Below are 27,015 nucleotides of genomic sequence, written 5' to 3'. Positions count from 1 at the left end.
GCCAGACTCGGTCAAATGCTGTCTTGATGTCAAGGGCAGTCACTCTCTGGAATTCAGCTCTTTTGTCCATGTTTGGACGAAGGCTGTAATGAGGTCTTGAGCCGAGTGGTCCTGGCGGAACCCAAACTGAGCATCAGTGAGTAGGTTATTCATAGAATCATAGAATGGTTATAGCACGGAAGAAGGCCATTCGGCCTGTCGAGCCCGTGCCAGCTCTCTGCAAGAGCACTTCAGCTAGTCCCACTCCCCCGCCCTTTCCCTGTAGCCCTGCAATTTATTTTCCTTCGTGTACTTATCCAACTCCCTTTTGAAAGCCGTGACTGAGTCTGCCTCCGCCACCCTTTCAGGTAGTGCATTCCAGATCATAACCACTCGCTGCGTAAAAAAGTTTTTTCTTATGTCGCCTTTGGTTCTTTTGCCAATCACCTTAAATCTGTGTCCTCTGGCTCTCGACTGCTCTGCCAATGTGAACAGTTTCTCCCGATCTACTCTGTCCAGACCCCTCATGATTTTGAACGACTCTATCAAATCTCCTCTCAATTTTCTCTGCTCTAAGGAGAACAACCCCAGCTTCTCCAGTCTATCCATGTAACTGAAGTCCTTCATCCCTGGAATCATTCTCGTAAATCTTTTCTGCACCCTCTCTAAGGCCTTCACATCCTTCCTAAAGTGTGGTGCCCAGAATTGGACACAATACTCCAGTTGAGGCCGAACCAGTGTTTTATACAGGTTCATCATAATTTCCATGCTTTCGTACTCTATACCTCTATTCATGAAGCCCAGGATCCCCTAAGCTTTTTTAACTGCTTTCTCAACCTGCCCTGACACTCAACGATTTGTGCACTATACCCCGAGGTGTCTCTGTTCATGCACCTCCTTTAGGATTGTATCTTTTAGTTTATATTTCCTCTCATTCTTTCTACCAAAATTTATCACTTCACATTTTTCTGCGTTAAATTTCATCTGCCACGTGTCCGCCCATTCTGCCTGCCTGTCTGTCTTCCTGAAGTCTATCACTCTCCTCCTCACTGTTCACTATACTTCCAAGTTTTATGTCATCTGCAAATTTTGAAATTGTGCCCTGTACACACACATTCAAGTCATGAATATATATCAAAAAAAGCAATGGTCCTAGTACCGACCCCTGGGGAACACCACTGTATACCTTCCTCCAGTCTGAAAAACAACCGTTCACCACTACTCTCTGTTTCCTGTCACTTAGCCAATTTCGTATCTACGCAGCCACTGTCCCTTTTATTCCATGGGCTTCAACTTTGTTGGCAAGCCTTTGTCAGACGCCTTTTGGAAATCCATGTACGCCACGTGAACCGCATTGCCTTCATCAACCCTCTCTGTTACCTCATCAAAAAACTCGATCAAGTTGGTTAAACATGATTTGCCTTTAATAAATCCGTGCTGGCTTTCCTTAATTAATCCACACTTGTCCAAGTGACTGTTAATTTTGTCCCTGATTATTGTTTCTAAAAGCTTCCCCACTACTGAGGTTAAACTGACTTGCCTGTAAGTGCTGGGTTTATCTTTACACCCTTTTTTGAACAAGGGTGTAACATTTGCAATTCTCCAGTCCTTTGGCACCACCCCTGTTTCTAAGGAGGATTGGAAGATTATGGCCAGTACCTCCACGATTTCTTCCCTCACTTCCTTCAGCATCCTAGGATGCATCCCATCTGGTCCTGGTGACTTATCTACTTTAAGTACAGCCAGCCTTTCTAGTACCTCCTCTTTATCAATTGTTATCCATCCAGTATCTCCTCTACCTCCTCCTTCACTATGTCGATGGCAGTATCTTCTTCCTTGGTGAAGACTGATGCAAAGTACTCATTTAGCACCTCAGCCATACCCTCTGCCTCCATGCGTAGGTCTCCTTTTTGGTCTCTAATCGGCCCCACCCCTCTTACTAGCCGCTCACTATTTATATGCCTATAGAAGACTTTTGGATTACCTTTTATGTTAGCTGCCATTCTAATCTCATACCCTCTCTTTGACCCTCTTATTTTCTTTTTCACTTCTCCTCTGAACTTTCTATATTTAGCCTGATTCTCAGATATATTCTCGACCTGACATCTGTCGTACGCGCTCTTTTTCTGCTTCATCTTACTCTCTATTTCTTTCGTCATCCAGGGAGTTCTGACTTTAGTTGCCCTATCTTTCCCCCTAGTGGGCATGTACCTCGACTGTACCTGAACTTTTTCCTCTTTAAAGGCAGCCCATTGTTCCACCACAGTTTTGCCTGCCAATCTTTGATTCCAATTGGTAAGTGCCGCTTGATAGCACTGTCGAAGACACCTACCATGACTTTGCTGATAATTGAGAGAAGACTGATGGGGCGGTAATTGGACAGATTGGATTTGTCCTGCTTTTTGTGGACAGGACATATCTGGGCAGTTTTCCACATTGTCGGATAGATGCCAGTGTTGTAGCTGTACTGGAACAGCTTGTCTAGAGGTGCGGCTAGTTCTGGAGCACAAGTCTTCAGCATGACAGCCTGGATGTTGTCGGGGCCCATAGCCTTGGCTGTATCCAGTGTGCTCAGCCGTTACTTGATATCACGTGACATGAATCGAATTGGCTGAAGACTGGCTTTTGTGATGGTGGGGACATCAGGAGGAGGCCGCTATGAATCATCCACTCGACACTTCTGGCTGAAGATGGTTGCAAACGCTTCAGCCTTGTCTTTTGCACTCACGTGCTGGGCTCCACCATCATTGAGGGTGGGGATATTCATGGAGCCTCCTCCTCCCGTTAGTTGTTTCATGGTCCACCACCATTCACGACAGAATGTGGCAGGACTGCAGAGCTTTGATCTGATCCGTTGATCATGGGATCACTTAGCTCTGTCTATAGCATGCTGCTTCCACTGTTTAGCATGCATGTAGTCCTGTGTTGCAGCTTTCCCAGGTTGGCACCTCATTTTTAGGTACGCCTGGTGCTGCTCCTGGCATGCTCTTCTGCACTCTTTATTGAACCAGGGTTGGACCCCTGGCTTGATGGTAATGGTAGAGTGAGGGATATGCCAGGGCATGAGGTTACAGATTGTGGTGGAATACAATTCTGTTGCTGCTGATGGCCCACTGGGATGCCCAGTTTTGAGCTGCTAGATCTGTTCTGAATCTATCCCATTTAGCACAGTGGTAGTGCCACACATCACGATGGAGGGTGTTCTCAGTGTGAAGACAGGACTTCGTCTCCACAATGACTGTGTGGTGGTCACATCCTGATGCATCTGCGACAAGTAGATTGATGAGGACTTGTCAGGTACGTTTTTCCCTCATGTTGGTTCTCTCACCACCTGCTGCAGGCCCAGTCTGGCAGCTATGTCCTTCAGGACTCGGCCAGCTCGGTCAGTAGTGGTGCTACCGAGCCACTCTTGGTGATGGACATTGAAGTCCCCCACCCAGAGTGCATTCTGTGCCCTTGCTACTCTCAGTGCTTCTTCCAAGTGGTGTTCAACATGAAAGAGTACTGATTCATCAGCTGAGGGAGGGCAATCAGCCCTGGAGTGGTAATCAGCAGAAGGTTTCCTTGCCCATGCTTGACCTGAAGCCATGAGACTTCATGGGGTCCGGAGTCAATGTTGAGGACTCCCGGGGGGCCACTCCCTCCTGACTGTATACCCCTGTGCCGCCACCCCTGGTGGTTCTGTTCTGCTAGGTGGGACAGGACATACCCAGGGATGGTGATGGAGGAGTCTTGGACATTGGCTGAAAGGTATAACTGGTCATACATCTTGTTTGTGGGAACTCGCAGTGCGCACATTGGCTGCTGCATTTGTCTGCATAATGACTGTGGCTGCACCTTAAAAAGATGTGGGATGTCATGAAGATATGTTAAGGTGCTATATAAATGCAAGCTTTACGAATGAGCAATGAGGAAGGTATTTGCATTTATATATTGTGTGCACTCGGTTCCCGCCTGTAAACGGGCATGAAGCAATTTACCCCCCTATAACTATTAAGTATTTAACTAGTAACATTAATTCTTGTTTTTTTTTAAATAACTAAACGCATTCATGATTGTCTGGAGGTGTAACTGTAAATGAAGTATTTTCCCAGACCTCCCCAAAAGTAGGAATATTTGTTTTAATACTCATATGGCTTCAAAATGTTGTTCAATTTCCTTTTCATGCTGTGTTGGTGTTTAGCATAGCAAGTACCTTACTATAAATATAAAATACTTTGCTCTTGAGGACGTGGCTTAATGCAGTTAAAACTCACACTACTTAAAGCTGTGAATAATGTTCTATATTGTGTTGTTTGACCTAATAATATATCAAATGTAAAGCATTGAAATAACTGAAAAAAATAAACTGTCTATTGTAATATGCCTGATAACATGCATCCTAGGGTACTGAAGGAGGTGGCCCTAGAGATAGCGGATGCACTAAGGATGATTTTTCAGAATTCATTAGACTCGGGAACAGTGCCGATGGATTGGAGGGTAGCTAACGTTACCCCACTATTCAAAAAGGGGGGTAGGGAAAAAGCAGGTAATTACAGACCTGTAAGCCTTACATCAGTTGTGGGCAAAATGCTGGAGTCCATCATTAAGGATGAAATAGCGGAGCACTTAGCAAATGGGGACAGGATAGGACAGAGTCAACATGGATTTACAAAGGGTAAATCGTGCTTGACTAATCTATTGGAATTTTTTGAGGGAGTAACTGGTAGAATAGATGGGGGAGAGCCAGTAGATGTGGTGTACCTGGACTTCCAAAAGGCCTTCGATAAGGTCCCACATAAAAGATTAGCATGGAAAATTGAGGCTCATGGGATAAAGGGGAAAGTTTTGGCGTGGATAGGGAACTGGCTGTCAGATAGAAAACAGAGAGTTGGAATAAACGGCTCATTTTCTGAATGGCAGGCAGTAACAAGTGGGGTACCACAGGGATCTGTCCTGGGCCCCCAGCTGTTCACAATTTACATTAATGACCTGGATCAGGGAGTCGGATGCAGCATTTCCAAATTTGCAGACGACACTAAACTAGGAGGGGGGGTGGGCTCAGAGGAAGAGACCAGGAAGCTCCAGAGCGATTTGGACAGACTGGGCGATTGGGCGGATAAATGGCAGATGCACTATAATGTGGACAAGTGCGAAGTTATCCACCTTGGGTGCAGGAACGGGAGGGCAAATTATTATTTAAATGGCAATAGATTGGGAGAGGGGGAAGTACAGAGAGACCTGGGTGTTCTTGTACACCAGTCACTGAAGGCGAGCATGCAGGTGCAACAGGCGGTCAAGAAGGCAAACGGTATGCTGGCCTTCATAGCAAAAGGGTTAGAATACAGGAACAGGGATACCTTGCTGCAGCTGTACAGGGCACTGGTGAGACCACACCTCGAGTACTGTGTACAGTTTTGGTCGCCTCATCTGAGGAAGGATGTTCTTGCCATGGAGGGGGTGCAGCGGCGATTCACCAGGCTGATACCAGGAATGGCGGGAATGACCTATGAGGAGAGACTATGTAGTTTAGGGATGTACACACTGGAGTTTAGAAGATTGAGAGGGGACCTCATAGAAGTGTATAAAATTCTGACAGGTCTAGACAGACTGGATGCAGAAGGAATGTTTCCCTTGGCGGGTGAGAACAGAACTAGAGGACATAATTTAAGGATAAGGGCTAAACCATTTAGGACAGAGATGAGGGGGAATTTCTTCACTCAGAGAGTGGTGAACCTGTGGAACTCATTGCCACAGAGGGCAGTGTACGCCAGCTCATTAAATATATTTAAGAGGGAATTAGATATATTTCTACGGGCAAAAGGGGTTAAGGGTTACGGAGAGAAGGCGGGGACGGGATACTGAATTAAAGGATCAGCCATGATCTCATCGAATGGCGGAGCAGGCACGAAGGGCCGAATGGCCTACTCCTGCTCCTATCTTCTATGTATCTATGTAATCATCTTTGAGTAACTTTTAAATTCAGCAGACCAAAAAAACAGACCCAAAGGAAATGCTATATTTAATACAGCATTAATCTCGTGAGACTATTATTGACAGACTTTCTCAGACAGATTGGAAATGCATATCAAGTAACAGATGGTGAAGGCTGTCTCGCGTTAGCTTTAGGCACACCACTCATTCACAAACCAGCCCAAAACCAGTGAGAGACTTCTTAGATTTTATTGATTCATCCACCAACCATGTGTGATGCACAAAAATAATATGACATTTTTCAGCTGTCCAGTATTATTTACATAATATTGATTTCTCTACTTAGCTGGAATTTTGTTTAAAAAATGGATAAAATTGTTGTGCTGGACTGTTTCATATGTAACCGCTTTGTCAACTGGTTGGTGGCATCAGTTTTATTGACAAATATAAAGTTGACTCATTTTGTAATTTTTCCATAGCTAATGCATATGTGAAGCCAAGCAACCAATGACTAATGTTTTCCTGAACCAAATTCTGATTAATTTAGGGATAGTTTTTACGATTTTCTTGCCTTATAAATGCAAACAGGCTGAATCAGAATCTGCCATCTTGCCAAGTATTTGAAAGTTTTTTTTTAATGGAAAACGAATTAGCGATCAGCACTCGTCACATTCTCTTGTCCCTTTAAACAACACAAACATGCCCGGTTACGACTGTGAATCGCCCTCAACTGGACTTCCAATAATCCAGCGGCTTGGCTGTTTTTAAAAAAAAGTAGTTAACAGTAAATTTGTCGGTGCACAATAACATTATCTCAATTGGGACAGTAAGTAAACTACCCCAACTGCCAAGCAGAGGTTGAAAAGCTATTGGGGAGTTCAGTGTCCTCCATTGGCAATGAAAGCCTTTCTCTTTTTAAAAAAAAAATGTAGATTTTGGCTCGCCTGATCATTTCAAGTTGTTCCTGCTAATATGAAGATGGAAATGATTCTTGTGAGCAGAGTACATCTAGTAACAGCTGTGCTGCCAAATTAGGTATAATAGTGTAAAAATATTGTAATTAGCGAATAACGTATTTAATCATCATCATCATAAATATTTTTTGAGTAAAGTACTTTCAAACGTCTTGTTGTGGGTACAGTATTCAGGTAACAAAACATAGAATTTCCAGCATAGAAAGGGGCCCGTTGGGCTCTTTGTGCTATTGCTAGTCTTCTAATGTTTTACTTGATTTGTGGTTTAAGCTATCGGGAGAACTAAAATCTAATTGGTTAGGGATACGCTATCATTCCTAATGGAGGGCATTGAAATCACTAATATTTCTCAAACTCTAATGATTAGGTTAGCAGTTTACTCTAATCCCGTTTCTCCATATCCTTCCTTATCCAATTCCCTTTTAAATGATGATGTAATCTCTGGCTCAACAGCCGCTTGTGGTAAAATGTTGCATGATTCATCAGCCACTGGAACAGCCCGTAATTTCCGATAGGAGGCTTCCTGCGTGCAGATGCCTCCTATCGGAAAAAAATCTACGAACTTACCCTGAGGGCTCCCGAGGTCCAGACACTTCCGCTCCTGGGCCTCTCCACAGTCGAAATGCGCCGGGCCCACGTATCCCAGGGGAGCATGCGGTTCGCAAGCGTCCCTGGAATCACGTGGGCCATGGGGAGCCAATAGGCGAAGGGAATCTCCCTTCATACTTTTGACAGATAGACCTGTCAAATATATGAATGGAGATCGCCCCCAAAACATAGTAAAACATTAAATACATTTTTTTTTAAATTACATTAAATTAAATATTTTAAACAGTTAATTTTTTGAAAAAATAATTAAAGTTTTTTACAGGGCTAAAAATAAACTTACCTTTTTTTAAAAAGTATTTTTAAATTATAAATGAGTGAAATGTTTTTATTTTTTTAAACTTTTTTTCAACTCCTTTTGCTGGTAAAAGCAGGCCTTACATCTGCTTTTACCAGGCGTAAGATTTCTAAGGGTTTTCTGCGAGCGGAGGTTCTTCAGAAAGCGGAACTATCCACCCACAGAGGCCCTTCTCCAGGGCAGGCGATCGATCTGTCAAGAGCATTCTTGACAGATCGGAAATGCCAGTTTTCAGCACATGCGCTTCGCATGCCTGAAACCGGCATTTCCGATGTCCCTACGGGTGAGTACACAGCCCGTACACACCCGTAGGCATCAGCCGTACACACCCGTAGGCATCGGAAAATACAGGCCACTAATTACTTTCTCAAAACCTGTTATATTTTGACATTTTTTCTTAGGTTCCCCCTTAATCTTCTCTGTTCTAGTGAAAAAGTCCCACTTTTTCAAGCTTTTCTTCTTAATAATAACCTCTTGTTCCTGGTATAATTCTGGTGTATCTTTGCTGTATCCATGACATTAATATACTTCATGTAGTGGGTGTTCAGAACTGCACCTATACTCCAACTATGGCCTAATCAAATATCTGGTACGAATTCAGCATTAATTTCTTTCTTTTATATTTAGCGCTTCTATGTAAAACCCAAACTCCATTTGTCTTTTTATGGTCTTTCCTACTTTCATTTTCACGTTCAAAGATCTATTTATCTGCACCATTAGATTTCTCTCTCCCTCCACTCTGCAAATCTTACATTTAGGGTATTCTTCCTGTTATTTTTCCCAATTTCTTTTGCACTATTCTGTATTAAACTGCATCTGCCACCTACTTGCCCTTTTTATAAAAAATAAAAAATAAAAAATAGCTGCCAGAACAGAATCCTGGGGCAGACCACTACCCACATCTGTCAATTGGAAAAGCAGCTATTTACCATTTACTCTCTGCTTTCTGCCTCCAGCCCATCTCTCCAATACCATGTGCCTTAATTTACATACCAAGTGGCAACTTATCAAACGTCTTCTGAAAATCCATGCATGTGCATCTCCTTATACACTCTGATTTCCTCAAACATTAAATGAACTTAGCCAAGCATGACCCAAGCTGCTTATGCTTTAGTATGTATTTCTGCCTATGTTAATGTACAGGATTATATCTTTGCAGTGTCTACTCAGGGCACCAGTCCATCCTCATTCCTCCTTCAGAACTGGAGATAAATCCCTCGTTGTGGCTCCTTGCTGTCAGTCAGTATAAGGTCCGAGACACCTTCTGCTCATACTCCGTCATGGAACTCTGCACAAAGGGGCTCGGCTCGCAAACTGAATCACTCAAGGTTAATGATTTTTATTTTTTTATGACTGCTAATTTATCAGTGCTGTGGTTTAATCTGCAGGTCCATTCAAATATTGGAGGCCTGCTTCTAATCTTTTCCTAATTGTGCACTGTTATGGATTATTTCTTGAAATACAATTGCTATAGTTGGCAGCTGTGCAGTAATGGACCTAATAGCCATCAAAGTCTAGAAATGTTTGTAAATTAATTAAGTTGAGAAATTGAATGAATCAGTTTCTTATGTAAACATTAAACTGAGAAATGACTCCTCCTTAATGTAACGACCATTTTCCAACTGTTTTCTAAGTAAATACAATTTATTCAACTTTATGCTTTATTGAATCTTAGAGGACCCTATGCAATTAGCAGTAATTTTCAAATCATATGTATATTGTTGTTGTAGCACAATAATGTGAGACACCTGCCCCAAACATAGCTATCGATGTCAAGGAGGGGGGAGAGAGAGAAACTCCAAATATTGAAGTTTCCAAGTCCCAGATCTTCACTGGGACCCAGAGAATGGTTGACACCTGGTGGAACCAAGCGTACCAGCCGTGCACATGGAGGCAGCACCTGGATGTTCAGGCCAGGATCGTAGCCTCGGCGCCCCCCTCTTTTTCCCCCCCCCCCCCCCCCACCCCCCAAGATTTTCTACCACATTTTTTAAATACTTTTTAAAGCAGCTCCACAACCTCTACATCATCCTTCTGGCTCCCAACCCAACACTGCTACCAGCCCAGGCACTAGAGTCAATCTTTCTGGCTTTGGTTATATGGTGGGTGCCCCAGCTACTGAAAGTTCACCAAGGGTCAGTTATAGAGGGTGCCGTTCCAGCACCCTTACACCAGGAATTACAGAGCTCATTTAATGTTTGAAAATTTTATATATCAGTGCGTGAGTTCTGCAAATCAGAATTTGTCATTTTTTTTTGGCAATGGTATATAAATAAGTGCACTTGAGAACTTCTGCACGATCAATTGTTTTATGGAAAGGAAGACTCACCATCGCGACCTGTTCTGAAAATCACATTTGTTAAGCAGAATTAAAATGAGCTTTTTTTGGAAATACACTTGCTTGGTGACTATTGATGAAACAATTTGGGGAAGGAAAGTGACAAGAATTAATTGAAAGGAATTATTGGGTCAGACAGTGTGAGAAAGCTAAAAGGGACAGGTCAATTATTTAATCTTTTCAAACCCCTGACAATGTTGTGCTTTGCAACTTCCAAAAAAAAACAGGAAGTCAAAAAGCACACCGAGTTGATCATAATTATTTAAAAAATATATATATATATATTTAAGGGGTATTTATGGTGAAACTTCTGTTATAAAAATGTTCCAACTAGGATCCGAGTACATTTCGGTTTTGTACAGCAGTTATTGGAAGCTATCATTTCTACTTCTGGAATGACCGCAGGCCATCCTGGAAACTTCTGTGCTAGGCCGGGATGTGGCCTAGTTTCTAGCCATTCTGGTGTATTCCTACTGATGGTAGGGCAGGAGTATGTTGGAAAGGCTGCGGATTTTAGGCCCCATAGATTGGGTAACAGTTCTGCGTTTAATTTTCCATGGCCATACTGTTTGGGCTGGCAAAGCTGCCAAATTCAGCACAATATCAATAAACGCGTACGGCAGATTTTGCACCCTGACCGTTTAACATTATTTCACAGTTAGATGATTTTTTTTTTTAATGATCTTTTGCCTACTTGTGTTTTTTCTGTGTTTAGACTAGGGGATTGGATCTATCTCGCGTACGGACCTGCGTTGTTGTCGCAGAGGAGCGGCCTCGAATAGCGCTTACCCAGTCTTTTTCTAAGTTGTTTAAGGACCTGAACCTTAACCCAAGAGCAGTTAGTACATCATTTGGCTGCCGAGTGAATCTTGCCATTTGCCTTCAGGTAGGAATTTACACACTTATAGTTGTGAAGACATTCATCTTTATTACAGTTGTTACTTCAGTAGAAAAATGATGGACTTCCTTTTTCTGTCTGTTACTATTTGGCTGGCTTTTTAGATCTTTTAAGCTTTCTTCTGTCCTGTATTTATCTGTTTCTCTGTATGACCTACAGCAATCGCATGCTTTATGCTTTGCTGTGACAGTGCAATTTTTAAAAAGCATGCAACTTACAAAATTGTGCATTCATGATTTCATAGCACTACGGCAGCCTCTCCCTCGTCTTTTCATTTAATACAGATACAGCAGTTTGTATGCCTTTGTTGGAAAGAGGTTGGCAGAGTCGTTATCTAATGTGTTAAAGACAGATTAATTAGCACGCTGGATCTGTATAATAATAGAGAAAGGATTGGGGATTAGATGTCAGTCTGGAACTCTCCTGTTTACAGCGAACAAGTATTTAAGAATATTTCTAGCCACTTGTCTCTTGTAATTTAGATCCAGTTCAGGATTTGCCCTCAGTGCTTTTGCACCACATCAATAGAAGCAGTAAGTTATACAAAGTTGTGGAAAGGGTAGAAATGCTGTGACTTGGTAATAGCCAGAGCTGACCAATCAATGCCATTGAAATAGCAAATTAGTCTAGGATTTGGGTGGAATGTATTTTCTACTTTTTTTTTTCCGGAGGAACTTGTTTCTCTCCAGGTATGGCAGCAAAAATGTACAAAATTGGTTATATAGCGCTGTCATGGCAGGGGTGTGAATTTTCTGTATTTCTGTCGAATTTAATCCGGGATGAACCATAATTGGTCAAGTGGAGTATTATCCAACAGATGATCACGGGGCATCAGTTATAGACTGCATAGAATTGTTTCATGTATGGGGACAATTACTTATGTGAAATATCAGTCTTAAATTAGGGAGCTTTATGCAAATCAGGATAAAGGAACATTGGAGTTTTGTGGTGTTTTGATTTCACGGCAGTAACATGGTAAATTGGTTTCCTGTGGTGATATGATGCATGGACAGTTATTGCTCAGCAATTCCGCAGAGCACAGCTAGAATTTCACTCAATGGCAAAATTTCCTTTCTACACTATGTATAACACAGTTGTAAATCTATTTATAGTTATTTTTGCAGGTACACTTTTGTTCACCTATTGCTGCCCTTTACTGAAGGAGGCTGTATGACATAAGGTCATTTTAGCAGCCCGCTTGATTGGCATCCCATCGACCACCGTAAACATTCACTCCCTCCACCACCGGCGTACTGTGGCTGCAGTGTGTACCATCTACAAGATGCACTGCAGCAACTCGCCAAGGCTTCTTCGGCAACATCTCCCAAACCTGCGAACTCTACCACTTAGAAGGACAAGGGCAGCAGGCGCATGGGAACACCATCACCTCCAAGTTCCCCTCCAAGTCACACACCTGACTTGAAAGTATATCGCCGTTCCTTCATCGTCGCTGGGTCAAAATCCTGGAACTCCCTCCCTAACAGCACTGTGGGAGTACCCTCACCACACGGACTGCAGCGGTTCAAGAAGGTGGCTCACCACCACCTTCTTAAGGGCAACAAAGGATGGGCAATAAATGCTGGCCTTGCCAGCGGCGCCCACATCCCATGAAGGAATAAAAAAACATTTAATTGAAGGGTTTGCTGGGTTGCTTATCTTCAGTTTCTTCCAATGACAGGGTATATTTTTCAGCAGCTTTCATATTTTCCAGTCAGCGGCGAACAAATGGCACTCGCTGTTCATTATGCTAATACTGGCCCACAGACTGTCTGTGGGCTTTTGCACTGGAACTTGCGGTTATTAGAAATCAAAACCAGCACGGCGCCCTCTACAGGGGAGCTGGAACCTGTGTGAACAGGGAAAGCAACTGCGCATCTCCTTAACCAATCAGATTGAAGAATCCTTACTGACGCACGCAGAGTCTGAACCAGGAAGTGCATGTTAACATTGGTGGTAGGAAAAATAATGGAATCTCTACTAAAGGAGAAAATGGAAGAACATCTAGAAACCAAAAATATAATAATGATTAGTCAACATGGATTTCAAATGGGAAAGTCTTGCTTGACCAACCTTATTCAATTTTTTGAAGAGGTAACAGAGAGAGTAGACAATGGTAATGCAGTAGATGTAATTTATCTGGATTTTCAAAAGGCCTTCAATAAGGTTCCCCATAATAGACTGATGAACAAGGTCAGAGAATGCGGAGTCAGGGGACAAGTAGCAGAATGGATAGCTGGCTGGAGTAAAGAGTAGCTATTCACAATGGAAGAAGGTGGGTAGTGGTGTTCCACAAGGATCAGTGCTGGGACCACTGCTGTTCACAATTTATATTAACGATTTAGACTTGGGAATCAAAAACACAATTTCTAAATTTGCGGATGACACCAAATTGGGGGGGATAGTCAATACTGAGGAGGACTGCAACAAGTTACAGTTTGACATTAATAAATTTGCAGAATGGGCATATCATTGGTAAATGAAGTTCAACTCAGATAAATGTGAGGTATTACACTTTGGTAGGAAGAATAGGGAGGTCACTTATCACTTGGAGGGTGCGAGTCTAGGTGGGGTAGAGGAACAAAGGGATCTAGGAGTACAAATACACAAATCACTAAAAGTTGTGACGCAGGTTAGCAAGGCCATAAAAAAGCAAACCAAGCACTAGGGTTTATTTCTAGAGGGATAGAATTGAAAAGTAGGGAAGTTATGCTAAACCTGTATCAAACCTTGGTTAGACCACACTTGGAGTACTGCATACAGTTCTGGTCGCCATATTATAAAAAGGATACAGAGGCACTGGAGAGGGTGCAGAGAAGATTTACATGGATGATACCAGAAATGCGAGGGTATACATGTCGGGAAAGGATGAACAGGCTGGGTCTCTTTTCTCTTGAAAAAAGAAGGCTGAGGGGTGACCTAATAGAGGTCTTAAAATTACGAAAGGTTTTGATAGAGTGGATACAGAGAGGATGTTTCCACTTGTGGGGAAGAGCATAACTAGAGGCCATCAATATAAGATAGTCACCAAGAAATCCAATAGGGAATTCAGAAGAAACTTCTTTACCCAGAGAGTGGTGAGAATGTGGAACTCGCTATCTCAGGGAGTGGTTGAAGCGAATAGTTTAGAGGCATTTAAAGGGAGGCTAGACAAGCATATGAGGGAGAAGGGAATAGAGGGTTATGCTGATAGATTTAGATGAGGAAAGAAGGGAGGAGGCTCGAGTGGAGCATAAACGCCGGCATGGACTGGTTGGGCCGAATGGCCTGTTTCTGTGCCGTATATCCTATGTAATATTTGTAAAAGTTAGAATATTTAATTCAATGCCAAATCATGTACAGAAAACAAAATAAAGAGAGGGAAAGAAAGATGGGATTGAGAGAGAGAGATAAGAGACAAAGAAAAAGAAAAAATTATTTAAATTTTTTAATGTTTTTAAATCTCCAACAATAGTTAAAATCTGAAGGAATGAGACTCCACATTTGTAAAAGTTAATTCTCAGTGTCAGAGAGGTTGTTTGGCAGTAATTAAGACTTATCACACTGTTAAAAATTCACTTGCACATGAATGGACAAGGCCTAACTTTTTGTGGCATGTTTAGTGGGTTTATCTCACATGTTTGAATGCCGAGTCTCTCGGCGAGATACTGATATAGCAAAGGTTCTGGATGAGCAGGGCAACTCCGACAGCAACTTGCGTTTAACTGCGCATGTGCAGATGCCAGAAGTTTACTCCTTTTACTCCAATTTTCTCCTTAATAACGGTGAGCGCTGATTGCCTCACCATTATTTCTACTGCAAAATCCGCGCCAAAGTTTCTTTTTAGAAAGTTACAGCACAATGCCAATGTGTTGCTAAGCTGTTTCAAGACCTGATTCCAAACTATTTGGGAGCATTTAGATCAATAAAACTGAGTATGTAGATGAAATCTATAATTTGCTTTCACAAAGCAAAAATCAATCCAAGTCTATAAGATACCAGACAAGACATAAGATCCTACAACGTTGTAAGGATCTGTATCCTGGAACTAAAAAAGGATAAAACTATAGTTGTTTGATGGCTGCTCACTGCCCAAACACTCCATGTTTTTTTTTAACAAACAACTTACATAGCATTACATAGAGTTATATTGATTTTTGCTTTGTGAAAGGAAATTGAGTAATTTTCTTCTCTCTTCTAGATTCTTTCTTCAAAAGTTGTCATATCTTTCAGTGTTACACTTCGTCTCCGAGTAGAACTTGAATATTCATAGATTAAGAATTCATTTGGAATTTTGTAACGCTGATCTAAATTAACACTAGACCTTTGGAGAAGAGTTTTAAAATATTTATTGTGGATGTCGCCTCAGTGGATGATGTACAATATTTAGCAGCGATACAGAGGAATGATTAAGATGGTTATCTAACTTAGAGTGAGAATATCCCATGGATCAGCAAAGCCAAGCTTGGCAGTGTTTGGTTCACAGCGTAAGCTGTGATGACACAATTCCTTTCAGATATTTCTCTGAATCGACAAATTGAGTAAATTTAAAGCTATTTAATTTTATGCTGAGGAAAGTAATTTAAAAATATGTATATTCTGTGCAAAAGCAACTTTGTTTAAACAATGCTAGGTGAAGTTGTCTTATCAACCTCAGTAATTGTAAAATCAATTGCAAAGACTCTTGGAATGATATTTGTACTTGATATTGTACTAGCATAACCCTCTTGCCCTCGTCTTATAGCCAAGGTACTGAGAGAAATCTCTTCAGTGTAATTGAATCCATAGCCGAAGTGAGTGTGTTTACTTATGTGCCTTTGTGCTGTTATGGAGCGTATCTGAAGAAAACTAAACCACAATTTGTACAGCATATCTTGTAGATTCGTAACTTAACCAGGAGTCCAGCTGCTATCTTGCTTGAGTAAGTAAGAGTCACAGGCCTAGAAATTCGGTATAGCCGCGTTTGGGGCGCTAGTCCTGGCGATGCGCAAAGTTTAGCGCCAGGTGCACTTTAGCGCCACCTAGCGCGATAATTGGGTTGCAACGCCCCTAAAGGTGATTGCGGCGCTAAATCAGGCGCTGCACGCTAATCTTAAGGTGCTAACCCGGCGGCGCAACCCAATTTCGCGGCGGCGGGGCGCAGCGAGGGTGCTGTCAATAATCACTTTCCCTGAGACACACTGGCGCCGGCCAGCTCTTAAAGGGGCAGGTCAATTGGCATCACCAAATACATTCACTGCTTTGTAGGCCTTCAAAGCGGTGGGAGCCTACCTGTGGCGCACCAGCCTAGCAAGACATGGAAAGGGTGAGGCAGAGGGCAGAACATCTCACTGATGGGGCATTGGATGCTTTGGTTGGCGCAGTGGAATCAAGGCCAAGGAAGATGGTCGGAATGTGATTTATGTTTTGGACAGTCTCCCGGGTGTGAGAGGCAGTCATGTGTCAGTGTATTAGTTTTGCTTTCTGTTGCCATAGCTTTCTCATGTTTGAAGGAACCATATTTTGTGTAATGAAACACTTTCTTCATTTACAATGGCCATGCCTTCTATTTACATGCATCTTGCCCTTCACAGGCTTGGGGGTATCAGACCGGTTCCGTTCCTGTTCTTGGAATGGCAGCAAGCATTCCGTGAGAGGGGCCTAGAAGCTACTTCTGATCAGCCTCTGACGCGCAGCCGGAGAAGAGCCGCTTGCATAGAAGTTCAGGCCAGCTGGCATCTTCTGAGCCACCGACAGAGATGTCCTGCACCTTATCTGAGGCTGCAGATATGGCTGAAGCAGCTGGCACAGCTCAGCCACCACCTCCTTTCTAAATCGCAGCCTTCTTACACACTGCTCCTCCGGCATGTTCATGTAGGAAAACTGCTGTCGGAAAACCCTGCCAGCGTAAGGTCTGCTGTGGCGACGTCTGTTGGCCCTCCTCCGCCTGGCCATGCCCGCCCCCCTCTCCCAGCGTCTCAGTGCTCTTTCCAGATGATTCAGCAGCAGGACGTTCCCCTCCAATGCAGCCCCCATAATAAGTGCCCACAGGAAGGTTCCCCGTTGTCAAGGCTCACCAACAGCAAGGTGATGGTCAGAAGGCTGAAGATCGTCTGCCTGCGCTGGCTCAGTGGTCAAATGGCTCTCAGTGTGCAGCTCAGCAACTCTTTGTAGCTCTCGAGGAAGTTGTGCTCCAAAAATGGCTGCCGCTTTTAAACCACACCAGTCCCCTTTAAATAACGCTCCTCCAGCCCGAGAGCGACTTGGTAAGGTCCAGGTAAGCTGTCACTATTAGCGCCAGGCGCTACGGAGGGGGGCGCCACTGAATTTCTGGTCTGGGGCGCCCAATCAAATGACGTCATAATCAGCCTGCGCCCATGAGCGGGCGCTAAGATTTAGCGCCGGTGCTAAATGCATGCTCAATATGGGGCGAGGCGCCTTGCGCCCGCCCGGATATTGGCTAGCGCCCCACTTCTCGGTCTCTTTAGACGTTAATCGGTGACGCTAACAACCGAATTTCTCCCCCACAGTGTTTATAATTTAGCTTCTTACAAAGTTTATAGGAAGGAGATAAATAATATCAATCTTCCACTTTCGTGCTAGTTCACTATTTGGAATATGGGTGGCAAACTGTAGCAGCTATAAGTTATGGTGAAATAGAACTCGATATTGGGCATACAGCAAATAAATTATATAGGCATGTCTTTCACTCTTCCCCACCCTCCATAGATTCCTGTGTGGATAATATTGTTTGCTAATGAGGGAGAAAGGAATCGAAGGATATGTTGATAGGGTTAGATGAAGTGAGGTGGGAGGAGGCTCATGTGGAGCATAAACATTGGCATGGACCAGTTGGGCCGACTGACCTGCTTCTGTGCTGTAAACAGTGGGCCATATTTTGCGACACCTACAGATGGGGCATACACCTACAGGTGCATATGCGCCCGTAGGGGCCGCACAAGTTCCGGGTTTAGGCTTGCGAAGCGCATGCGCTAAAACACGGCACTTGCGATCTGTCAACAATCTTCTTGACAGATCCTCCGCATCCCCAGGAAAAGGGCCTCTGCGGGTGGAGAGTTGCGCTATTTGCCCGACTGCCGCCCGCTGAAAGGCTGTGGAATTCTTCTGCCTGGTAAAAGCATAAGAGATTTTTTTTTTTAAATAGAAAAATAAAATTTTATCACTCACGTATATATTAAAAACCCTGTCCAATAAGGTAAGTTTATTTTTAGCCCTGTTAAAACATATACATTTTTTTTTTCAAAACATTAAATTTTTGTTTAAAATATTTAATTAAGACATTTAATTAATTTTATACATGTAATTAAAAAAATTATTCCATGTGTTCGTGTATTTTTTAAGTCATCCCCATTCATACTTATGACAGTTGCGTACGTATGGAATTCACATAAGTATGAATGGGGATTCCCTTCTTTCATTGGTTGGCCCGGCCCACGTCATCCCAGGGGCGCCTGCAAACCGCCTGCGCCCCGGAATACGTGGGCCTCTGCGCATTTCTACCAGGAGAGGCCCGGGATCGCAAGCCTTCGTATCTCCCGGACCACCAGGTAAGTGGGTTAAAAATTTAACGATCGGAGGCATCCGCCTGCGGGAAGCCTCCGATCAACAAATTCAGGCCCAGTATGATGTAGTACTACTTTCTATGTAATACCGTGTCATTTTGTGTCACCACAAGTTGTTATCCCTCCCCTGTTCTTTCTGTTCTTCCAGCACCACTGCAGCAGATCATAACTTATCTTGTCTCGATTCTTGCTTTAGTCTAATTCTCTCTTTCACATTCTGAAAATCTTCCTATGCTACACTGCCAGATTTTCAAGTTGCTGGATGATGCCAATCAGTTTTTTTTAATAGTCTGCATGTATCACTATATGCTTCTACTGCTCTCCCCTTCCAATGTAGATCATTATCTTTTGATACCTACTTTACCCTTTTTTCACAGCTGCGTTTATGAGTATATACATTCTCAGCTACATTACTGTTACCTGCCCCAGTTTTCTCCAGCCTTTAACATGTGTCTGGGGGTGGGAGGGAAGAAGAGAGGTGATTTTTGTTAGCTTTAATGATGTAGGTGAATGTCAATTCAAGAGAAAAATATTGTTGTGGTTTACCTATTGAAGCCACACATTTCTGTTGCCATGGCGAACATTACCAGAGGGATATACAGAATATTTTGTTGTTAGTTTCACTTCATTAAGATAACCCAACATTTTGGTCTGGAAATGGTTGGCAATTGGTCTGGATCGTAGCCTCTTGTAATAATGGGATATAATAATGCCATTTGGGTAGTTCAAGATTTTTGTTTAGCATTACAAAAATGCTTTCTTTTCCTTTTTATGCTTAATTTAGTCTCTACATTAGAGGGAAATATGTAATTTAAACAATATTACGATTCTCAGAATCGAGAATATTTTGAACTGAGTTAAGTGCAGAAGACATCAAGTAATATGCCTTCCAATTGTTATCTATTGCAGACACAAGAGGTATGAACTAATAGGGAACTGTTGAGCTTAATTCTCTATAAAGATTGCAGTAGCCTTTCTGCAACAATTGAAATAAATTTCCAATATATTCAAATGCTGTAAATTGCAGAGGTTCAGTAGTTCTATAATTTTCTCATTCTCTTTTATAATGCCATCCACAATAACAACCATATTGAATTTCTTACCTAGTCAACTGGGAAGCATTGCAGCAAATAACCTAAAACACAGCATACATCAGTGAACAGAAGGGTTAGGAATGGCAGTCTAGTAGCCTTCTGTACCAAAAGGTCGTACCTTAATGGTGGTGGGACTATTTCAAAGAAGAGCAGGGGCATTCTCCCCAATGTCCTGGCCAAAATGTATTCCTCAACCTACATCAGTAAAAAAACAGATTGTCTGGTCATTATCGCATTGCTGTTTGTGGGGACTTGCTGTACAAAAATAGGCTGTTGAGTTTCCTAACAACAGTGACTACACTTCAAAAGTACTTCATTGGCTATAAAGCACGTTGGGACGTTCTGACGCCGTGAAAGGCGCTATAGAAATACAAATTCTTCTCTCTTTAGTGCACATTCAGCATTAGAAACATATAAACAAATTAATATTGTAGATTATGTAGGATAGAAAATGTGCATGTGTTTTGAAAGTTGTAGGCATTTCGTACTCCAAGGTTTAATGAGGCCCCACTGAGATTGGGAATTCAAAAAATTGGTAGTGTCAACAATTAGACAAAAACAAGATGCACGTTGTGTTTTGTTAGTAGAGAGCAGTTTGGTTATAATTCCACCCCCCCCCCCCCCACCCCATTTTTGTCGCATTTGTTATTCCAAGGCCTCTTTATGAATAATACAGCAGCAAGCCAGGATACATCCTAACATTGGGTATAGGAAACTATTACTTGCACTCGACCATATTAAGTTAAAAATGACAATGGGAAGAGTGTGAATGGTAGGTTAAACAACTGCCTCCTTGAGTATATACCATAAACTTATAAGAACAAAGCTTTGAGCGGTTTATTACCATTGCCTCAGTGCTGAGATGTGTTACGGCCTTTGAACATACTCGTGTATGTTAATGCACAGAAACAGACCACTTCTTGCCATTTTCCAATGTCATTAAATGTGGAGATAAAGCTGTTCCAGGTGGACGATGGCCATTCTTGTCACACAGTGTAACTGGAAGGATTTGCTGTGTCCTATTTCAGTGCGACAGCAGTTCCAAATGTCCTGCATATGTGCCATGCTGCTGAATGGCCGTGCCTATTAAACACCGAAAGGTGGCACAGGAGCTTTGGAGGGTAAGCAGTGCAAGAATAATGGCCCAGAAATTCGGGTCGGAGGCTTCCCGCGGGTGCAAGCCTCCAACCTGCACTTAGCGCGTCGGCCGTTGAGCTGTGGGCCCGCGTGGGATTCCGATCCTGGGCCTGCTCCAACTGCCGGCGCGCAGTGCTCGCGTATCCCAGGGGCGCAGTTAGTTCAATGTGTCCCCTGGGATCACGTGGGCCATGGAGAGCCAATGGTAGCAGGGAAATGCCCATTCATAAAATTGACAGGAAGAACTGTCAAAACCATAAATACTGTAAGCCCCAAAACATCACTAAAACTTCAAATAAATTTTTAAAAAATCACATTTTTAAAATAACTATAAACTATATAAAATAACTTTTAAACAATTTAAATTTTTGAAAAAATTAATTACAGTTTCTAACGGGGCTAAAAATAAACTTACCTTTCTTTAAAGTATTTAAAAATAATAAACCTGTGGAAAAAATGTTTTAATTTTAATTAATTCACCACTTACCTTGTTAAAAGCAGGCCTTGCGCCTGCTTTTTACATATGTAACTCCTGGAGACTTACCCTCCCGGAAAAACCTGGAAAAAAAACGTAAGTTCAATGCGCACACGCTGCCTCTCCAGTGCACGCATTCCACCTCTGAACCCCTTCTTTCAAGGGAACGGAAGTTCCGGTTTCCCGCACATGCGCAGTGCATGCACGAAACCGGCACTTTCATTGGACCTACGCGTGAGTACTCAACGTGTACTCACCCGTGGAGACCCGAATTTCTGGGCCATTCAGTTTTGAGGATATACTTTGTGACGTTCCTGAAGGAATCTGCTGTGTGACATTACTGTGACACCTCTCTTTAGATCTGCCTGCCGTCGTTGCAGTCTGGTCCTCTTGCTACTGCAGAGAGCGATCATCCTGTCTGCTGTCTCCTGGCGGGCATTTCTGGACACCTCTTCTCCCGAGAGGCTGTTCTTGACTGCCAACCAAACAACAAATAGCATTTATATAGTGCCTTTAACATAGTAAAACGTCCCAGGGAAATCCTTTTTTTTGCATTGCAGGCATAAGCATCTGAAAGGCACAAAATATGCTTTCAAAAACTGTCCGTTAGTGTGAAACTTTAAAGCCGTTCCCTTCAGTTCGTATGAAATGAAAATTTATTCCAGACGATTCGTTGATTGTAATTTCAAAATGCTTCTTTAATTTCTTTTGTCAATATATTTTATTTGGACATCACCAGGGGAAACCTTTAACTATTTTGCTGCACCTGATTTTGCAACCTGCTGAGCTTGCTTTTGAAGGGAAAGTCACCATCATGTCATCACCGAGCTTTACATTGCAAAAAGCAAATAAGTGAGTTCAAGTAAATGAAAGGTGTTGATCATTTATTGCAATGCAAAATGCCTTGGTTTACTGTGTTTTTGCAACCCTGTGGCTTGCCACATTCAGGCAGGTAAAACCTTGGTTTTTTTTTGCATTCTTTATGCAGCTAACTGGATTTTCCCCATCCTCTTATTTCTGGGACAGCAACAGTCGATAGGATTAACATATTTTTGCAATATAAATTCTCCCCTGCACTGCAGATTCATCCCAGTGAGTCACAGTGATGCTCAGTCCTCTGTCAATCACTTATTAATATTCTAAAACCACGTAATAACAGCACCCAAGCGGCTGAAAATTCAGTAGCCTTAGCGCCTCATTTGAGGCGCTAGAGGGCCTTGCGCCGGAGTTATGGCCAGTAGTGAAATTCCCTGGGGCCCTAAATTGGCGTTGCTCCAGTAGCGCTGTGCCGGCACCGATGACGTCATCGGTGTGCGCAGCGTCCCGGTTGCCGTGGTAACCCGCCCGAACTCCGAAATTGAGTTGCGGCCGCCTCGCCCGTGGCAGCCGCAACCAGCGTTTTGTCAGAGGTGCCTTACTGCAGTTAGCGCCGGCGCATTAAAGGCCCCGCGGCGGCCGGCTGCTTTCCCGCCGGCCGCCTGCCCGCAGCTCCCTCCCCGGACTTCTCTTCCCCCCCCCCCCCACCCCCCCCGGAACAGATGCAAGCCCGGCACTTGTCCGAGGTGCCGGGCTCATTTTTAAGCAGATTTGCGCGGGCCGCGGCCGGGTGCAGGCAGCTCCTCCTTAACGGAAGGAGGAGGCCTGCACTTCCCCAGCCTGCCGCACCGCATCGGGTGCCGCAGCGCCGGAATTGCGGCGCGAAACGGCAGTTAGCGCCCTTTTCCAGGCGCTAAGACCCTTCAGTAGCGCCGGCAGCCGTTTGGGCGCGGCACCACTGAATTTTTGGCGCGCGCAGGGGACTTAGCGCCGGCACTAATTTCCGGCGCTAAAGCCCTGGCTAAGCCAAAACCCAATTTCTAGGCCATTATATTCCATTTCTGTGTAAAAATCTATTTCTGTTCCTCAGCAATATGTTTCTAATTCTACATACAGTATTTCTGTTTATGAGTAATGTGTAGAATTAGCCCTTTACGAACTTGCAACAGCACAAGTAATCCCAGTGAGCGCGCCTCTTGCAGTAGCCCAGTACATGGGTAGGAGTTTGCCTGGAGTAGATAGCGAGCCCTGACCCCAGGCATTTCACGGAACATCCATATGGAAACAGTCGGACAGACAGTTCACTGCACACAGTTCCCACGCCGCGAGGGCAGGTACAGTACTGGAAGAAAATCATTCTTAGAATTCCTTAGTATTTACATTTTGCGGAGGAGTTGTTGAAGTAATACTCCTGACATAGACTTGCCTTAATATAAAATGATCCCTATAATCAGATCTTACTATTTTTAAACGATGCTCTTTTGAAATCTATTTTCCCTTTGCTGATGTCCAGCTTCTTGGCACATCAGGACTGTTTTCTCATCAGTTACTTGTTACAGAACAAGCACAGGTGCTTTGATGTGACAAATGATGCAGATTGGTAGGCCAGATATGTGCAATGTGAAAATGAAAGTTTATTTGTATATGTAATATTTTAAAATATATAAGATTTGATTGTGGTTATAGCTTAGCATTAACATATGGTAATTGTATCACAGACTTTCTCATGAATGATAGAACAGCACTTTATTCTGCTTACTGCCCATAGTGTTGGTAAAATTAGAATCATTGACATTTTTAGATATATTTTAATGGATTTGTTCAGAATGACTGGTTGGAGAGAGGCTGTGATGCGTTATGTCCTGCTCCATATAATTTAACGGTAGCTGATGTATTACTTGGTGGGATTGAATTTTTTTTAGTAAGAGAATGAAGCTGAAGGTACTGTGATTTACATTGTGAATTGTTAGAATTAAAATCGTAGCCAGAAAAGTTCGACTAATTCCGTTCTGTGGCACATTAAGCAAGCAAATTAAACATAAAACAAATAATTACACAGTAGACATCTTCAGCTATTTTCTATTTCAAAAGCATTGAAGTAAGGTTTCACTTTTGCATAGTTATTGATGCCACTCACCTCCGCATCAGCTCACTTGGGGTCTACTCAGTGCAAACTAAGAAAACATGGAATGACAAAATGGCCATTCAGGTTATCAAATTCACTTCTTCCATTTCCACTATACAATCCACCTTTGTCGTGAACTGTATCCCACCTACTTGAGTTCCTGGGGGAATTGACACATTAAACTAACTGATTCCCTGTGTCATTGCACACAGTGGCTCTGATATTAAGTCAGGACGGTGAAGAGAGCAGGGTGAGGCGGGTGAAGAGAGCAGGGGGAGGCGGGTGAAGAGAGCAGGGTGAGGCGGGTGAAGAGAGCAGGGTGAGGCGGGTGAAGAGAGCAGGGTGAGGCGGGTGAAGAGAGCAGGGTGAGGCGGGGCTGTGAAGAGAGCAGGGTGAGGCGGGGCTGTGAAGAGAGCAGGGTGAGGCGGGTGAAGAGAGCAGGGTGAGGCGGGTGAAGAGAGCAGGGTGAGGCGGGTGAAGAGAGCAGGGTGAGGCGGGTGAAGAGAGCAGGGTGAGGCGGGTGAAGAGAGCAGGGTGAGGCGGGGCTGTGAAGAGAGCAGGGTGAGGCGGGGCTGTGAAGAGAGCAGGGTGAGGCGGGTGAAGAGAGCAGGGTGAGGCGGGTGAAGAGAGCAGGGTGAGGCGGGTGAAGAGAGCAGGGTGAGGCGGGTGAAGAGAGCAGGGTGAGGCGGGGCTGTGAAGAGAGCAGGGTGAGGCGGGTGAAGAGAGCAGGGTGAGGCGGGTGAAGAGAGCAGGGTGAGGCGGGGCTGTGTAGAGAGCAGGGTGAGGCGGGTGAAGAGAGCATGGTGAGGCGGGTGAAGAGAGCAGGGTGAGGCGGGTGAAGAGAGCAGGGTGAGGCGGGGCTGTGAAGAGAGCAGGGTGAGGCGGGTGAAGAGAGCAGGGTGAGGCGGGTGAAGAGAGCAGGGTGAGGCGGGTGAAGAGAGCAGGGTGAGGCGGGGCTGTGAAGAGAGCAGGGTGAGGCGGGTGAAGAGAGCAGGGTGAGGCGGGTGAAGAGAGCAGGGTGAGGCGGGTGAAGAGAGCAGGGTGAGGCGGGGCTGTGAAGAGAGCAGGGTGAGGCGGGTGAAGAGAGCAGGGTGAGGCGGGTGAAGAGAGCAGGGTGAGGCGGGTGAAGAGAGCAGGGTGAGGCGGGTGAAGAGAGCAGGGTGAGGCGGGTGAAGAGAGCAGGGTGAGGCGGGTGAAGAGAGCAGGGTGAGGCGGGGCTGTGAAGAGAGCAGGGTGAGGTGGGTGAAGAGAGCAGGGCGGGGCGGGACTGTGAAGAGAGCAGGGCGAGGCGGGGCGAAGAGAGCAGGGCGGGGCGGGACGAAGAGAGCAGGGCGAGGCGGGACGAAGAGAGCAGGGCGAGGCGGGGCGAAGAGAGCAGGGCGAGGCGGGGCGAAGAGCAGGGCGAGGCGGGGCGAGGCGGGGCTGTGAAGAGAGCAGGGTGAGGCGGGTGAAGAGAGCAGGGTGAGGCGGGTGAAGAGAGCAGGGTGAGGCGGGGCTGTGAAGAGAGCAGGGTGAGGCGGGTGAAGAGAGCAGGGTGAGGCGGGTGAAGAGAGCAGGGTGAGGCAGGTGAAGAGAGCAGGGTGAGGCGGGGCTGTGAAGAGAGCAGGGTGAGGCGGGTGAAGAGAGCAGGGTGAGGCGGGTGAAGAGAGCAGGGTGAGGCGGGTGAAGAGAGCAGGGTGAGGCGGGTGAAGAGAGCAGGGTGAGGCGGGGCTGTGAAGAGAGCAGGGTGAGGCGGGTGAAGAGAGCAGGGTGAGGCGGGTGAAGAGAGCAGGGTGAGGCGGGGCTGTGAAGAGAGCAGGGCGAGGCGGGGCGAAGAGAGCAGGGCGGGGCGGGACGAAGAGAGCAGGGCGAGGCAGGACGAAGAGAGCAGGGCGAGGCGGGTGAAGAGAGCAGGGCGAGGCGGGGCGAAGATAGGGCGAGGCGGGGCTGTGAAGAGAGCAGGGCGAGGCGGGGCTGTGAGGAGAGCAGGGCGAGGCGGGGCTGTGAGGAGAGCAGGGCGAGGCGGGGCTGTGAAGAGAGCAGGGCGAGGCGGGGCTGTGAGGAGAGCAGGGCGAGGCGGGGCTGTGAGGAGAGCAGGGCGAGGCGGGGCTGTGAAGAGAGCAGGGCGAGGCGGGGCGAAGAGAGCGGGGCGGGACTGTGAAGAGAGCAGGGCGAGGCGGGGCGTAGAGAGCAGGGCGAGGCGGGGCTGTGAGGAGAGCAGGGTGAGGCGGGGCGAAGAGAGCAGGGCGAGGCGGGGCGTAGAGAGCAGGGCGAGGCGGGGCTGTGAGGAGAGCAGGGCGAGGCGGGGCTGTGAGGAGAGCAGGGCGAGGCGGGGCTGTGAGGAGAGCAGGGCGAGGCGGGGCGAAGAGAGCAGGGCGAGGCGGGGCGAAGAGAGCAGGGCGAGGCGGGGCGAAGAGAGCAGGGCGAGGCGGGGCTGTGAGGAGAGCAGGGCGAGGCGGGGCTGTGAGGAGAGCAGGGTGAGGCGGGGCGAGGAGAGCAGGGCGAGGCGGGGCGAAGAGAGCAGGGCGGGGCGGGACTGTGAAGAGAGCAGGGCGAGGCTGGTGAAGAGAGCAGGGCGAGGCGGGGTGAAGAGAGCAGGGCGAGGCGGGTGAAGAGAGCAGGGCGAGGCGTGTGAAGAGAGCAGGGCGGGGCGGGTGAAGAGAGCAGGGCGAGGCGGGGTGGAGAGGGCGAGGCGTGTGACGAGAGCAGGGCGGGGTGGGTGAAGAGAGCAGGGTGAGGTGGGTGAAGAATTTCCAGATAGGGAACCCGGAAATTCGGGTGTTCCGGATGTCCTGCTGAAATTAACAGCAGGACGTCTTTTAAATTTTTCCGCAGGTTCCCTACC

The 27,015-nt window shown here is 45.3% G+C and overlaps 1 protein-coding gene across 10 annotated transcripts in view; it reads left to right on the top strand.

Annotated features, from left to right (window-relative positions):
* LOC147117016 (disco-interacting protein 2 homolog C) overlaps positions 1 to 27,015 on the top strand; it is a 597,563-nt gene that overhangs the window by 534,604 nt on the left and 35,944 nt on the right. For all 10 annotated transcript variants that reach the window (XM_085987581.1, XM_085987586.1, XM_085987582.1 and 7 more), the window contains 2 exons: positions 8,930 to 9,098; positions 10,824 to 10,994. In XM_085987581.1, coding sequence (XP_085843707.1) covers positions 8,930 to 9,098; positions 10,824 to 10,994 — 340 coding nt within the window. The remainder of the gene's footprint in view (positions 1 to 8,929; positions 9,099 to 10,823; positions 10,995 to 27,015) is intronic.

This window comes from Somniosus microcephalus, chromosome 5 (assembly GCF_052327205.1).
Source record: "Somniosus microcephalus isolate GS21.2 chromosome 5, FLI_Smic_1.0, whole genome shotgun sequence".
In the NCBI taxonomy this organism is placed as follows: Eukaryota; Metazoa; Chordata; class Chondrichthyes; order Squaliformes; family Somniosidae; genus Somniosus; species Somniosus microcephalus.
The sequence above is the reverse complement of the archived record's forward strand: the minus strand, read 5'-3'. Positions and strand labels throughout refer to the sequence as shown.